Raw genomic sequence first — 16,115 nt, 5'->3', positions numbered from 1 at the left:
GTGTAAAAGGGCATAATGGAAATGGTGGGAGAGGAGTTTAAATATAGACTGAATCATTAGTTTTAAATGTGCCTAATCATATTTCCAGACTGAAACAGCAGAAGGGAACGATTTTTACAGAAAATGTACAAAATCTTTTTTAAGAATTGAAGAGATACTGAATGTTGAGCAAGATCCTGGTGAAATTTTAGAACATACACAAGGATAAATAAAAAGTCAGAAACAATCTCAAGACAAAAAACTTTGAATTCTGCCACCTGATTTATCACTTAAGTATAGAGTCAAAATATCATTTCAGGTGTTCAGAGACAGGAGTTCCCTGGTGACACAGTTGGTTAAGAATCTGGCAGTGTCACTGCTGTGGCCCAGGTTTGACACTTGGCCAAGGAACTTCCTCATGTCATGGATGCAGCCAAAAAATAAAAACAGGGAGTTCCTCTGTGGCTTATCAGGTCATGACCTGACATTGTTACTGCTGTGGCCTGGGTTCAATCCCAAACCCAGGAAGTTACACATGACTTGGGCACAGCACCCACCCAACCACCACCCGCACACACAAAAAATCCAGAGACAGGAGTTCCCGTCGTGGCGCAGTGGTTAACGAATCCAACTAGGAACCATGAGGTTGCGGGTTCGGTCCCTGCCCTTGCTCAGTGGGTTAACGATCCGGCGTTGCCGTGAGCTGTGGTATAGGTTGCAGACGCGGCTCAGATCCCGCGTTGCTGTGGCTCTGGCGTAGGCCAGTGGCTGCGGCTCCGATTCGACCCCTAGCCTGGGAATCTCCATATGCCGCGGGAGCGGCCCAAAGAAATAGCAAAAAGACCAAAAAAAAAAAAAAATCCAGAGACAAAATTGACCTGTAAGTATCCTCTCTGAATCATACACCATGATCAAGTGGAATTTATCCCAGGGTTTCAAGGATTTTTCAATATCTGCACATCAATCACTGTGATACAACACATTGACAAAATTGAAGAATAAAAACCATAGAGTCATCTCCGTAGATGCAGAAGAAGCTTTGTAACATTCACCATCCATTTATGATTAAAAACTCCAGAAAGTGGGCATAGAAGGAACATACCTCAACATCATAAAGTTCCTAAGTGGCATAGCCATAGCTTAACGTCATACTGGACGGTGAAAAACTGAAAGCATTCCCTCAGGAACAAGACAAGGATGCCCACTCTCACCACTTTTATTCAACGTAATTTTGGAAGTCCTAACCACAGCAATCAGAGAATAAAAAGAAGTAAAAGGAATCCACATTGATCAAGCACAGGAAAAGAAATGAGAAAAAACTGATTACATGGAGACTAAACAACATTCTACTAAAAAACCAGTGGGTCAACGTGGAAATCAAAAAGGAAATTAAAAAATACCTCAAGACAAATGACAGTGAAAACACAATCATACAAAATCTGTGGAAAAGCAGTTCTTAAAGGGAAGTTCATAGCTATCCAGGCCTTCCTCAAATAAGGAGAAAAATCTCAAATCAACAACCTAACATACTACCTAAAAGAATTACAAAAAGAACAAACAGAACCTCAGATCAGCAGAAGGAAGGAAATCATAAAGATGAGAGAGGAAATCAATAAAATAGAGAGTTGAAAAAGTAGGAAAAAATAAGTAAAGCCAAGAGCTGGTTCTTTGAAAGGGTAAACAAAACGGACAAACCTCTGGCCAGATGTACCCAAATAAAACAAGAAATGAAAAAGGAGAAATCTCAAGACTGATACTGCGTAAATACAAAAAAACCATAGGAGAATACTGTGAGTAATTGTATGCCAACAAACTCGACAACTTAGAAGAAACAGACAACTTTGTAGAAACATAGAGCCCACCAAAACTGAATCAAGAAGAACTTACACCCATGCTTCTTAAACTTTTCCAAAAGGTTGAAGAAGAAACACTTCCAAAGACATTTTTTAAAGCCACCATTACCCTAATACCAAAACCAGACAAGATAACTACCAAAAAAGAAAAGTATAGGCCAGTATCTTTGATGAATAGAGATGTAAAAATTCTCAACAAAATTTTAGGAAACCAAATTCACCAACACTTCAGAAAGATCATACACCATAACCAAGTGGGATTCATCCCAAGTTCACCAGGATGGTTCTGGACACCAATTGATGTGAATATACCGCATTAACAAAGGAAAAGTCAAAAACCACATGATCATCTAAAAAATTCAGGAAAAGCATTTGACAAATAACCTCCATTCATGATAAGAACTCTTACCAAAGTAGGTATAAAGGAAACATATCTCAACATAATAAAAGTTATTTATGACAAACAGACAATATAATACTCGGCAAAGAAAGGCTGAAGCCTTCCCACTAAAATCTGGAACAAGACAAGGATGCCCACTCTCACCATTTTTATTCAATGCAGCATTGGAAGTCCTAGCCACAACAGTTAGACAACAAAAATAGATAAAACGTAAAATTGTCACTCTATGCAGATGACGTGATAACTATATATAGTAAACCCTAAGAATTCCACACAAAAACTACTCAATCTGATAAGCAAATGTAGCACAGTACCAGGATACAAGATTAACACTGAGAAATCAGTTGCATTTCTGTATATGAATAATGAAATATTAGCAAAGGAATATAAAGAAATACCTTGTAAAATCACAATCCAAAAAATTAAATACCTAGGAATAAACCAAGTTAAAATACTTATACACTGAGAGCTATAAAATGTGAAGTTAAAGAGGATTCAAAGAAATGGAAAGATAGCCCATGCTACTGGATTGAAAGAATTAATGTTGTCAAAATGGCCATACTACCCAAAGGAGTCTACAGATTTAATATGATCCCTATCAAACTACCTATGACATTTTTCACGGAAGTAGAACAAATAATCCAAACATTATATGGAACCATAAGAGACCCAGAATCGCCAAAGCAATCTTCAGGGGAAAAAAAACAAAGCAGGAAGCATAACTCTCCCAGACTTCAGACAATATTACAAAGTTAGAGTAATCAAGATAGTGTGGTACTGGTACAGAAACACACATACAAATCAATGGAATAGAATTGAGAGCCCAGAAATAAACCCAGACACTTACTGTCAACCTTCAACAAAAGAGGCAAGAATATAAGATGGGGAAGAGTCTCTTCAACAAGTGGTACTTGGAAAACTGGACAGCTGCATGAAAATCAGTGAAATTAGAACTCACCCTCACACCATGCACAAAAATAAACTCAAAATGGCTTAACGATTTAAACTTAAGATCATTAAACTCCTAGAAGAGAACATAGGCAAAATATTTTCTGACATCAAATATATGAACTTTTACTTAGGGCAGTCTCCCAAGGCAGTAGACATACAAACAAAAATAAACCAGTGGGATCTAATCAAACTTACAAGCTTTTGCACAATATAGGAAATCATTTAAAACAAAAATGAAAACCACAGAAAGACAGCCTCCCGAATAGGAGAAAATAGTCACGAACAATGCAACTGTTAAGGGCTTACTCTATAAAATATACAAACAACTCATACAACTAAACAGCAAAAAAAAATTGAAAAATGGGCAGAAGGCCTGAACACACATTTCTCAACAGAAGACATACAGATGGTGAGTAGGCATATGAATAAATGCTCAACATTACTAATTACTAAAGAAATGCAAATCAGAACTACAATGAAGTACCTCCTTACACCAGTCAGAATGACCATCATTAATAAGTCTACAAATAACAAATGCTAGAGAGGGTATGGAAAAAAGGGAACCCTCCTACACTGCTGGTGGGAATGTAAATTTGTGCAGCCACTATGGAAAATAGTATGGAAAACTATAAATATAAAACTACCATGTGGTCTACCAATTCCACTTCCTGGCCGTGTATCTATACAAAACTATTAATTCAAAAAGTTAAATGCACTCATATGTTCATAGTAGCACTATTCCCAATAGCAAAGTCATGGAAACAACCTAAATGTCCATTGACAGATGGGTTAAGGTTATGTGGTATATCTATAAAATGGAATACTACTCAGCCATAGAAAAGAATTGAAATACCATTTGCAGCAGCATGGATGCAACTAGAGATTCTTACACTAAGGGAAGTCAGAAGGAGAAAGACAAATACCATGTGATATCACTTATATGAGGAATCTAAAATGAAGCACAGATGAACCTATCTACAAAACAGAGCCTTGTTCCTAAGGGGAAGGGGGAAAGGAATGGGATGGACTGAGAGTTGGGGGTTTGCAGATACAAACTATTACCTTTAGAATGGATAAGCAATAAAGTTCTACTGTATAGCACAAGGAACTCTATCCAGTCTCTTGGGATAGAACATGATGGAAGTTAATATAAGAAAAAGAATGTATGTATTTATATGTATGATTTGGTCACTGCTGTACAGCTGAAATTGGCATAAAGTTGTAAATCAACCATGATTTTTAAAAAATTTTTAAAAGAAACCAAAAAAAGGAATCCAAATTGAAAAGAAGTTAAACTGTCACTGTTAGCAGATGACATGATACAATAGAAAATCCTAAGACGCCCCTGTGAAACAAGTTCATCAATGAATTCAGTTAAGTTGCAGGATACAAAATTAATATCCAAAATTCTGTTGTATTTCTATACATGAACAACAAAGTATCAGAAAGAGAAATTAAAGAAACAGTCCCATTTACTATCACTATCACATCAAAAAGAATTAAATACCTAGGAATAAACCCACTTAAGGAAGCAGAAGACCTGTACTCCAAAAACTGTAACACACTCATGAAAGAAATTGAAGTTGACACTAACAGATGGAAAGATATACCATGTTCTTGGATTGGAAGAATCAATGTTGTTAAAATGACCACACTACCCAAGTAGTCTACTGATGCAGTGCAATCCCTATCAAAATACCGATGGCATTTTTCATAGAACTAGAACAAGTAATTTTATTAATTTGGTTACACCCATGGAATGTTGAAGTTCCCAAGCCAGGGATTTAAAACCACAGCAGTGACAACACCAAATCATTAACCCACTGAGCCACCAGGGCACTTCTTAGAATAAATAATTTTAAAATTTGTATGGAGACACAGAATACTCTTGAATAACAAAAACAATCTTGAGAAAGGACACAGTTGGAGAAATCATGCTCCCTGACTTCAGACTACACTGCAAAGCTACAGTCATCAAAACAGTGTTGTACTGGCATAAAAAACAGTCATATACATCAGTGGAACAGGATAGAGAGCTGAGAAATCCATGCATTGTGGTCAGATAATCCATGACAAAGGAGGCAAGAATACACCATGGAGAAAAGACAGTCTCTTCAATGACTGGTCTTGGGAAAACTGAGCAGATATAGGTAAAAGAATGAAATTAGAACATTCTCTAAAACCATAGGGAAATATAAACTTAAAAAGGATTTAAAGACCTAAACTTAAGGTGAGATACTATGAAACTCCTGGAGGAAAACTAGGCAAACTCTTTGACATTAATTGCAGCAATATTTTTTTGGTTCCATCTCCTAAAAGGAAGTAAAAGCAAAAATAAATAAATGGACCTAATTAGCTTGTGTTGCACAGCACAGGAAACCTTTGACAAAATAAAAAGACAGCCTACTGCATGGGAGAAGATATTTGCAAATGATATGACTGATAAGGGGTTAATATCCAACATTATAAACAGTTCACATACAACTATTGTCTAGAAAACAACCAACCAAATTAAAAAATGGGTAGAAGAAGTGAGCAGACATTTTTCCAAAGAGGAAATGCAGATGGCCAGCAGGTACATGAAAAGATGCTCATTGTCGCTATTCATCAGGGAAATGAAAATCAAAACCATAGATACCACCTCACACCTGTCAGAATGGCTATTGAAAAAAATACAAATAACAAATGTTGATGTGGATATGAAGAAAAGAGGAACTCTTATACACTGGTGGGACTGAAAATTGGTAGAGCCACAGTGAAATGGTGTGGAGATTTCTCGAAAAAAACTAAAGTAGAACTACCATGTGACCCAGCAGTTTTACTTCTGGTTACACACGTCCACACACACACCCCCACACACCCCCCTGGAAAAAAAATAAAACCCGGAGTTCCCATCATGGTGCAGTGGTTAACGAATCCAACTAGGAACCATGAGGTTGCTGGTTCGATCCCTGCCCTCGCTCAGTGGGTTGAAGATCCGACGTTGCCGTGAGCTGCGGTGTGGGTTGCAGACGCGGCTCAGATCCCGCATTGCTGTGGCTCTGGTGTAGGCTGGTGGCTATGCTCTGATTCGACCCCTACCTAGCCTGGGAACCTCCATATGCCACAGGAGCAGCTCAAGAAAAGGCAAAATGACAAAAAACAAAAACGAAAAACACCAAACCCCAGATAAGCATTTGAAAAGATATGCACCCCAGTGTTCATAGTAGCATTGTTTACAGTTGCTAAGTTATAGAAGCAGCCTAAGTGTCCGTCAACAAATGAATAGTCAAAGAAGCTGTGGTGTATACATATACCAAGAATACACCATGGAAAAAAGACAGTCTTTCTCTGTGTGTGTATATATATATAAACACACATACACATACACAAACAATAGAATACCACTCAGCCTTAAGAAAGAATAAAATTTTAACATTTACAGCAACATGGGTGAACTTGGAGGGTATTATTCTAGGTGAAATAAGTTAGAGAAAGACCAATACTGTATGATATCACTTATATGTGGAATCTAAAAAATACAACCAAGTGGTGAGTATATGTAAAAAGCAGCAGACTCACAGATAATAGAAAACAAACTAGCGGTTACCAGTGGGGGGAGGGAAGTAGTAAGGCCAGTACTGGGGTTGGGGTTTAACAGATTAGATAGAAAGTAAGCTACAAGGATATATTGTACAACATCAGGAATATAACCAATATTTTATAATAACTATAAATGGAATAATAACCTTTAAAATTGTGAATTACTATATTGTACACCTGTAACATATAGTATCTTTTAGCAGCCATATCTAAAAAAAAAGAAATTTTAAAAAGAACCGACCTGAAAGTTATTAAATATTGTACTTTAAGAAGTAGAAGTATAAATAAATGCAAGAAGTAGGATTCAGGATCATTTGCTTAGGAATGGAAGTAAAGATTTAACTGCTAAGTCTGAATAAGGGTTTCTTGATCAAAAAAGAAAAAAAATGCAGAAAAGATCTGAACAGAAAATGAAGACAGAGCAGAGAGAAGTAAAAATGTGCAATCCAGATGTTAAAATGGAAGTATACGTTAAAAAATTTGAAGGTAGTCACTAGAATAACTGTATAGCTCTTATAAAATGAAAAAGATAAAATAGCATATATATAGAAAGTCCATATTTGCGTAGGGGAGTGAGAGCATGAGGCTGCAATAGAATAAAACTACTAAAAATTTGTGGACAGGTTGAGGGTTTTTCAGGAGATGAGTGATCTGGGCCAGTATTTTCTGTTTTGATTTTAAGGTGCACATTTTTTCGTATCATAACATCTCTAAATTGATGGTATAGCATGGTCTAATTGGCAGCTTTTCCTCTCTTTTTAGAATACATAAAAGTCTTAAAATATTTGTACAGATAGATAATGTGCATATGCTTGAGTTAGTATACGTGGATAAGTTTTTTCTGTTCTCTCAGATTTGAAAGTGTAGCAGTTGAGCACACACTTACTGTATTCTTTTTTTGGCCCTACTGGGGGCATGTGGAGATTCCCAGCCAAGTATCAAACCCCCACCACAGCAATGGTTCTGCTGTTAAGAGAGCCAGGACTCTTTGGAGAACTGGTAAATTTCAGAGTATCATAATAGTGATTATTGAAGACCCATGTGTGCATTTTGAAGTTATTGCCAATACTTTTAGCAGAAGCAGAATATTTGCATGGTCTTAAAATATCTCTCCCCAGATATTTAGTAATTACAAGGGAAGAATGGTGGGCTTAGAGTAGAAAGTCTTGTTAGAAGCCAGTTTACAAGTGATTAGTGATACATACATATGTACCAGTGATGCATATCAATGTCATGTACCCCTTGATGCAATGAAAGGACATATCGCCTCTGTAATGCATAATGTCATGCAGATCATGAGAAAACATCAGACAAACTTGGATTAAAGGACGATCTGCAGAGTAAGTGTGTCTTCAGAGGTATTAAGGTTATGAAAGACTGAGGAACTGTCATGGATTGGAGAAGATTAAGGAAACATAACTTTATGAAATAGTGAGATTGTACATTGGATTCTGAGACAGTGAGGGGACATTGGTAGAAAAACTGGTGAAGTCTAAATATATTGTTATTTAATAGTATGATACCAAGATTTATTTAAGTTTGATAATTATTCTAATGGAGGATAATAGCATGAAGGAAGGCTGAGTGAGAGGTATGCAAAAATCGTACTAAAAATATCTCAGAATTAAGCGTTAGTGAGTTCTAAGGTGGATGGCATCTGAAATTCAGAAATACAGTATTGCAGGTTTTGAAGCAGAAATGCAAAAAAGAGATGTGAAAATATAGAGAAAGCAGTGAATGGAGCACGTCTTGGGAGGTGATATTAAGAGCTCTGTAGCAGAATTAATGTCACAAAAGAATGTCTCTTGTTCTTTTTCAAGTGGGCAGTTGGGAATGAGAAGAAACTGATTTCAGGGTGCAGAGTTCAGGAATTAAGGGAAAGGTGACCTGTCCTTCATGAAGACTGCTGAGGTGGCTTTGTGCAGCTGTGTCTAGAAGAGGGCTGTTTGCCTCTTTTTCCCACTGTGAAAAGCTTTTTTTTTTTTTTTTTTTGATCTTTTTGTCTTTTTAGGGCTGCACCCTCGGTGTATGGAGGTTCCCAGGCTAGGGGTCCAGTTGGAGCTGTAGCCACCAGCTACACTGCAGCCACGACAACGCCAGATCCTTAACCGACCGCGTGAGGCCGGGGATTGAACCCGCGTCCTCATGGATGCTAGTCGGGTTCACTAACTGCTGAGCCACTATAGGAACTCCTGTCAAATACGTTTTTAATGAGACCCACTGCTTTTTCAAATTGTTATTAGTGCTAAGTCATTGTAAAAAGCAGTGGAGCTCAACTGTGGAATTGTAGGGAAGTGGAAAATGAAAGTCTTACCACAATAACGACTTGTAATTTGTGTTAAAATATGGAGATGACGAGAGTGCATGTGGAGTAAAAGTGGTTTCCTTCAGTAACCAGATTCTACCTACAAATTCTGTGTATTACTAGAACGTGTATGTTGACACTATCTCACAGTCATTTCCATTTTCAAATGCATTTATTCATTTACTGATTATTTGCAATTATCAACAGATTAAATGTTCTTTCATTATTTCATGTATTTTCTACTCTAAAAAATTGTCTTTTCAGGCAAATAGCAACTATGTCTTTCTAGGTGTCTCAGCCAGACAAACATAAAATGCCCATTAGGCATATGTGGATTACCAGCAAGATACATGCAAGTTAAGATTTGTTATGTAATGTTTATAAATAAAGGGGGCAAAAATAATAGGTTAAACCATATGAGGGAGTTCCCGTTGTGGCGCAGTGGTTAACAAATCCGACTAGGAACCATGAGATTGCGGGTTCGATCCCTGGCCTTGCTCAGTGGGTTAAGGATCTGGCGTTGCCGTGAGCTGTGGTGAAGCTTGTAGACGCGGCTCAGATCCCGCGTTGCTGTGGCTCCAGCGTAGGCCAGCAGCTACAGCTCTGATTAGATTCCTAGCCTGGGAACCTCCATATGCAGCCCAAGAAATGGCAAAAAGACAAATAAATAAATCATGAAATTGCTGATATTTGATTATATTTGCCTATTAAAAGGGCAATTTCAAACAGTTAAACCAACCCTCCTCCAAAATGGCAGTGGTTGGCTCTTGATTTCTAAATCCTCTTAGGAATACCACTCTTGTTTTCTTCTGTTTTTTTTTTTTTTTAACATACGCATTCAATTTAAACTTTTTAGAGCTGATGATGAACTCACAGTAATTATTTAGTACTCAAGCTTACCTTAGAGTATTTTGCTAGTGGATTAACAAAGAAAGACAATACAGAATCCTGATGGATCACAATGGTAAACATTATAACAACCTTTTTGACATTTTTGCTATATTACAGTCCTCCTGTCAGGCGCCAGCGAGGAAGAAGGGATCGTCTGTCTCGACATAATTCCATTAGTCAAGATGAAAACTATCACCATCTCCCTTATGCACAACAGCAAGCAATAGAGGAACCTCGAGCCTTCCACCCTCCGAATGTATCTCCCCGTCTGTTACACCCTGCTGCTCATCCACCCCAGCAGAATGCAGTAATGGTTGACATACATGATCAGGTATAGTAACAGAAGGTCCAGGAAATACAGATGCTAAAAGTGGGTAGCAGTTCCTTAGGCTTGGTTGTTTTTTGTTGTAAATTTCTTTTAATTTTGCCTAAAAGGAAACGATTTTCCCTAAAATGTAGCTGTTTTAGATATGTTCCTCATTTGTCAATGAGAATTGAAATATAAATCCTACACAGCTTCCTTAGAAGAAAGTTGAACTTTAAAAAATTAGAATACAAAAAAACCCAAAAAACAAAAAAAAATAAATAAAAAATTAGAATAAAAAAATTAGAATCAAGGTTATGAAAGCTCAGAATAACTTCATTGTAATAGTTGGTTTGGAATGACTGATAATGAATTTATAGCAGATAGCAGACAGCTGTTGGTTTGAGTATATATTCCTGTTTCCCCTCCCTTTCACTTTCTTCTGGAAAAATTCAATAGGCAAGACTCTTGGCTGCATCTTTGCTTACAAGTTTCTCTAGGTCTCCACTGAGTTGATAGATACAGAGCTTCCTTTGCCTTTGTTCCTGCTGGAAACTGAAGGACTTGCTGAGAAGGGAGATGGCTAGTCTTCAAAGCCTGAGACCAAAATTGTATGATTTTCTGAGGTCGAAAAAGACGCAAATCTAGCCATGTTCTTGCTGGATTTTAAGGATAAGGAAAAAAAAAACCTTCTAAGTTTATGGACAGAAGAAATTACAAAGGAAAAACTCAAACTTGCACTCAGTTTTTTTAGATAAAAAATCTGTTGCATTGGACAATAGAAAACAATGAAAATAGGACTTCCCATTGTGGCTTAGCAGGTTAAGGACCCTGGCCTGGCTCAGTGGGTTAAGGATCTAGTGTTTCCATAGTCTGCAGTGTGGATCACAGATGTGGCTCAGATTTGACTCCTGGCAGGAGAATTTCTACAGGTGTGGCTATAAAAAGGAATAAAAGGGGGGTTGAGGGGGGACAGTGAAAATACCATATACTGATAATAGAAAGAAAATCTTATTTTGCCCGGACACCATTCTTCACTCAGCCATGTGCTCTTTTTCATGAAACACTTTAAAAAATTAATCACATAATAATGTTATAAAAAGAAAAGTTTCCCAAGACCACATTCTTTGTGATCATAATCTGATAAAACTATAAATCATAAGTTAAAAAAGATTAAAAATGGCACTGAAATACTTGAGGCAAGATTATAAAGGAAAAAAATCTTCATATCACAATCAATGGGACAGGCCAAAGCTGTTGTCCAAAAAAATTTTATAAACTTTCATTATTTATTTTAAAAATTGAAAATAAATGAACTAATTGCTTGATAATTAGGGGGGGAAAGTTGCAGATTAAACCAAAAGGAATGGAGAGGAATAGATTACCAGGAAAAACAACTAAAATTAATGATATGAAAATTTATTTTTTAAAAAAGAAAGAGCACAAAGATAACTGAATCCCTAGTGTTTCAAAAAGTTGGTAAGAATGGCACACCTTTTGTGAACTTGGCTAAGGAAGAAAGAACAAACATAAAGAAGAGTAGAAATGGTAATCTACACATGTGGGAATCATTAGAAGAATTATTTCAATTGTAAAGTGAAAATAGTACCTGATTCATAAGAGATGTTGAAAGAATTAAGAGTTAATCCATTTCGGGGAACTAGTTCAAGTGGTAAGTACTCAAGTATTACTGCTGCTGCTGCCTTTTTTTTTTTTTTTTCTTTCCTTTTTAGCCTCCCCATGGCTAGGGATCAGAAATGAGCCATGGTTGTGGCAATGCCAGATCCTTTAACTCACTGCTGGGCCGGGGATTGAACCTGCATCCTGGTGCTACAGAGATGTCTCCAATCCCATCGCACCACAGTGGGAACTCTCCCCCCCCCTTTTGGTATTTTTAGGGCCACATCCACAGCATATGGAAGTTCCCAAGCTAGGTGGCAAATCAGAGCTACAGCTGCCAGCCCACACCACAGCCACAGCAACATGGGATCTCAGCTGTATCTTCAACCTACACCACAGCTCATGGCAATGCTGGATCCTCAACCCACTAAACGAGGCCAGGGATCGAACCCTGATCCTCATGGATCCTAGTTAGATTAGTTTCCTTTGCTCCACAACAGGAACTCCCCGTTATTAATTATTATGATGAAATTCTACATGTAACCCTGGGGGACAAAAGAAAACTTAAAGGAAGTTCTAAAAATTGACCCAAGAATGATAGGAAAATTTGAATTACTAAAGAAGTGTGAAGGCTTATCAGAGATTTACCATTGAAAAGGTGTAGTGAAAAGGCGTACCATTGAAAAGGGCTTCACAGCTTTTTTTTTTCTTTTTTGTAAGTCAAACCAGCAGAATTTTAATACTGAAAGCAAATAAAGATTGTCCCACCAAAACCTTCCTAATTCATAGGAAGAATTTCTAAATGTATGTTTAGAAAATACACTGTAGTGTACCATATCAAAAGAGTAATAAACTGTGGCCAAATAAAATCTATTCCAAGTAAGAGAGGATAGCTTAGTATGAAAATCATATCACATTAGCAAATAATAGAAGGAAAAACATGATTATAATCATAAGATGTTGAAAAGTCAGTTAAAATTTAGGAAAAATTCTAAAATAGAGCAAGAAGGAAATTCATTATAATTAACAAAACTAATGGCAAGTATCCTAACCTGTGAGTGTCAAATCAGTAACTAGAGAGATATTTACTCTATTTTTATTTAATGTTACGTTAGAAGTTCTACCAAATATAGTAAATAGTATAAAACATTGAAAGAAATCATTGTATCTTTCTCCCCCTCATTATATAATTGTAGGAGAAGAAAGCACAAGAGATTCTAGTTTGAAAGAATTTGTTACAGTGCCTAAATGCAAATTAAATGTGCAGAAAATAGTAACTTGTCAGTTAGCTGATGAATAGATAGAATACAGTATATTTATACAGTGAAATATTATACACTCAGAAAGTAGGAAAGTACTAATTCATGCTACACCGTGGATTAACCTTGAAAACATGCTTTCTAAAAGAAGCCAGTCACAAAAGGCCACAGCTTGTTCTATTCCATTTATATGAAATGTCTAACATAAGCAAATCTACAGAAACAAAGAATAAAACGATTGCTTATCATTAGTGAAATAGAATAAATTATGATGTCTTCATACCATGGAAGTAACTATTACAAAGAATTAATTAGAATTATGCCAGGATTGTGAACCATACCTGCAAGATTTTGTTGATCAATAAAAACAAAATTGAGCAAAGTGTTGTTCTACTTCGTAAACCATGATGATTAAATATATGTGTATACACAAGACTGAACATAGAGAAAAACACGGAGAAGTACATACTTGGCTTTGAGGTGGGGTGAGTGCTAAAGTGAACGGAAAGGGAAGGTAGGTAGAGATAGAACCAAAGGAAAGAAAGACTTCATTTCAGAAAAGATAGTTATCTCATTTATGTAAAGCTACTTATTGGGTCTGCGTATTGAGAAATGAAGCAATTGCTTATGTAAATACTAGAACAATGCAAGACAGAGAAAATTTGAAAAGAACAATAGCTATAGCAGAAATGGAAGGTGTAATTTAAAAAACCCTATCTTTAGAGATTGCATCTGAATTCTGTCTGATCTCTAAAGAACTGAAAGTCCCAGTTTAAACTATTCCACATCACTGGCAAAGATAGAAATTTTCCAGCTATATTTTGTGACCCTTACATAACCTTAATAATAAAACCTCATAGACAATACAGCAAATGAAAGCTTTCAACCAGTTTCTCTCCTGAATGCAGATACTTTAAAGAATAAACCATAGCTAGTGTTACAGTAAAATAATCTATTAGAATTACTGAAATAATGATCATTAGAGTTTATTCTAGCAATGCAGGATAAATTCAGCATTAGGAAATCTTTCAAAGTAATTTCATCAACAATTTAAAGGAAAAATGTTTTATTTTGTTAATAGATGCAAAAATATAAAATTTAGCTATCATGTCTAATAAAAGGTCTTTTTTTTTTTTTTTTTTTTTAGGGCTGCATCTGCAGCATATGGAAGTTCCCAGGCTAGGGCTCAAATCAGCTACACAGCACAGCCACAGCCACACAGCAGTGCAGGATCCAAGCTGCATCTGTGACCTACACCACAGCTTATAGCCATGCCACACCAGATCCCCAACCCACTGGGTGCGGCCAGAGATCAAACCTGCATCCTCATGGATACTAGTCAGATTCATTTCCACTGAGCCACAACGAGAACTCCTAATAAAAGATCATAAAATGGAAAAGGGACTTTTATTTTCTGGTGCTTATAGGCAAGGTTATTGAGATCATTCCTTTTGATTGAGGACAACTGACTATGCTAGATAAAATATTAACAATATCCTAAAGGCATCAAAGAGCTTGAAGATTGTAAAGAATCGCCAGGTCAAAATCTAAGGAAGACTAGATATGCTAATTCTGTGCTGAGAGCATTTTTGTTCATTTATGCGAACTTGACCTTCAGTTTTGTCTCATTATGAGGCAAAAGAGGAAGAAATCAAAGACCACCTAAGTTTAAGGAGTCCCTTCCTACACAGGTGAGTCTTCCTGCATAAAGGGCTATATCGTCAAAATAAGAGGGACCAGAAGCAAATGTAATATGCAGCCAAATTTACCGCAATCTGTGAATTCAAAGTATTTGGGACCGCAAGGGCCCTGGAAAACATTTGGATTCTCTTTGGAGGAAGAAATCTTCATTCTAGTTTTCAAAGAATTCCCTCAAAAATTTTCGAGGGCAGTAAGCAGTAAACATAGTTAACCAAGTACATGAAGATAGAAGGACTAAATGAAAACCAACAGAAACAGACTGTGACTTAATATTTTTTTGTAGGAAACCTTTTCTAAGATATGTTGATAATGCTGTGGTGGGGTTCTTTTTTGGGGTTTTTTTGGTTGTTGTTGTTTTCTTTTTAGGGCTGCATTTGAGGCATGTTGAAGTTCCCAGGCTAGGGATCGAATTGGAGCTGTAGCTCTTGGCCTACGCCACAGCCACAGCAATACCAGATTTAAGCTGCGTCCTCGACCTGTGCCACAGCTTACAACATGGCCTGATTCTTAATTCACTGAGCAAGGCCAGGGATCGAATCCACATCCTCAGGGTCACCATGTCGGGTTCTTAACCCGCTGAACCACAGCAGGAGCTCCTGTGGTGGATATTTTAAGTGTTGTCTTTTAGAAATAAGTACTGAAGTATTTATTAAACGATAGGTCTCTGGAGTCTGCCTTACCAATAGAAAAGGGAGAAATTGATGGGAGCAGATTGGATATATGGTTTTGTGGGTTTGGAAGCTATGTAATAGATGAAATTCTCCATAATATTCAAATAAAGTACCATTGAAAAATCGAAATAATATGAAGGAAGTTAAGAATCTTCAAGTCCTCTATCCAGACGGTTACAAAACTAAAGAGAGATTTGTCTTAAAAGATCCAAATTTGTAAAAACCATCCATGGTCAAAACTGACATACAGGATATGTAGAATAGTGTATTCCCAAGTAAATTTTCCAGTAAGTTTTTGATCTAGCTTGAGAAGCTGATTCTGCAATTTCTACAGCATTTTAAAGGACCTGGGATTATCCAGAACAGAGAAAAGCAAACCACTACTAGCTGTTTTTGTAGAATTTTATTGGAATACAACTGGCCCTGAAAAGACCAAAAAAAAAAAAAAAAGTTCCCATCGTGGCTCAGCAGAAACAAATCTGACTAGTATCCATGAGAACGCAAGTTCGATCCCTGTCCTCACTCAGTGGCTTAAGAATCTAATCTAAATCATTGTGGTGAGCTGTGGTGTAGTTCTCAGACACAGCTCAGATCTGATG

General features: G+C 36.8%; 1 protein-coding gene across 9 annotated transcripts in view; it reads left to right on the top strand.

The window, feature by feature from the left end:
* Positions 1-16,115, top strand: part of RNF38 (ring finger protein 38) — a 130,140-nt gene that overhangs the window by 87,871 nt on the left and 26,154 nt on the right. For all 9 annotated transcript variants that reach the window (XM_047767926.1, XM_047767925.1, XM_047767924.1 and 6 more), the window contains one exon: positions 10,079-10,292. In XM_047767926.1, the coding sequence (XP_047623882.1) occupies positions 10,079-10,292 (214 nt within the window). The remainder of the gene's footprint in view (positions 1-10,078; positions 10,293-16,115) is intronic.

The sequence above is a fragment of the Phacochoerus africanus genome, chromosome 2 (genome assembly GCF_016906955.1).
Source record: "Phacochoerus africanus isolate WHEZ1 chromosome 2, ROS_Pafr_v1, whole genome shotgun sequence".
NCBI lineage: Eukaryota > Metazoa > Chordata > Mammalia > Artiodactyla > Suidae > Phacochoerus > Phacochoerus africanus.
This window is presented reverse-complemented; position numbering and strand designations above follow the sequence as displayed.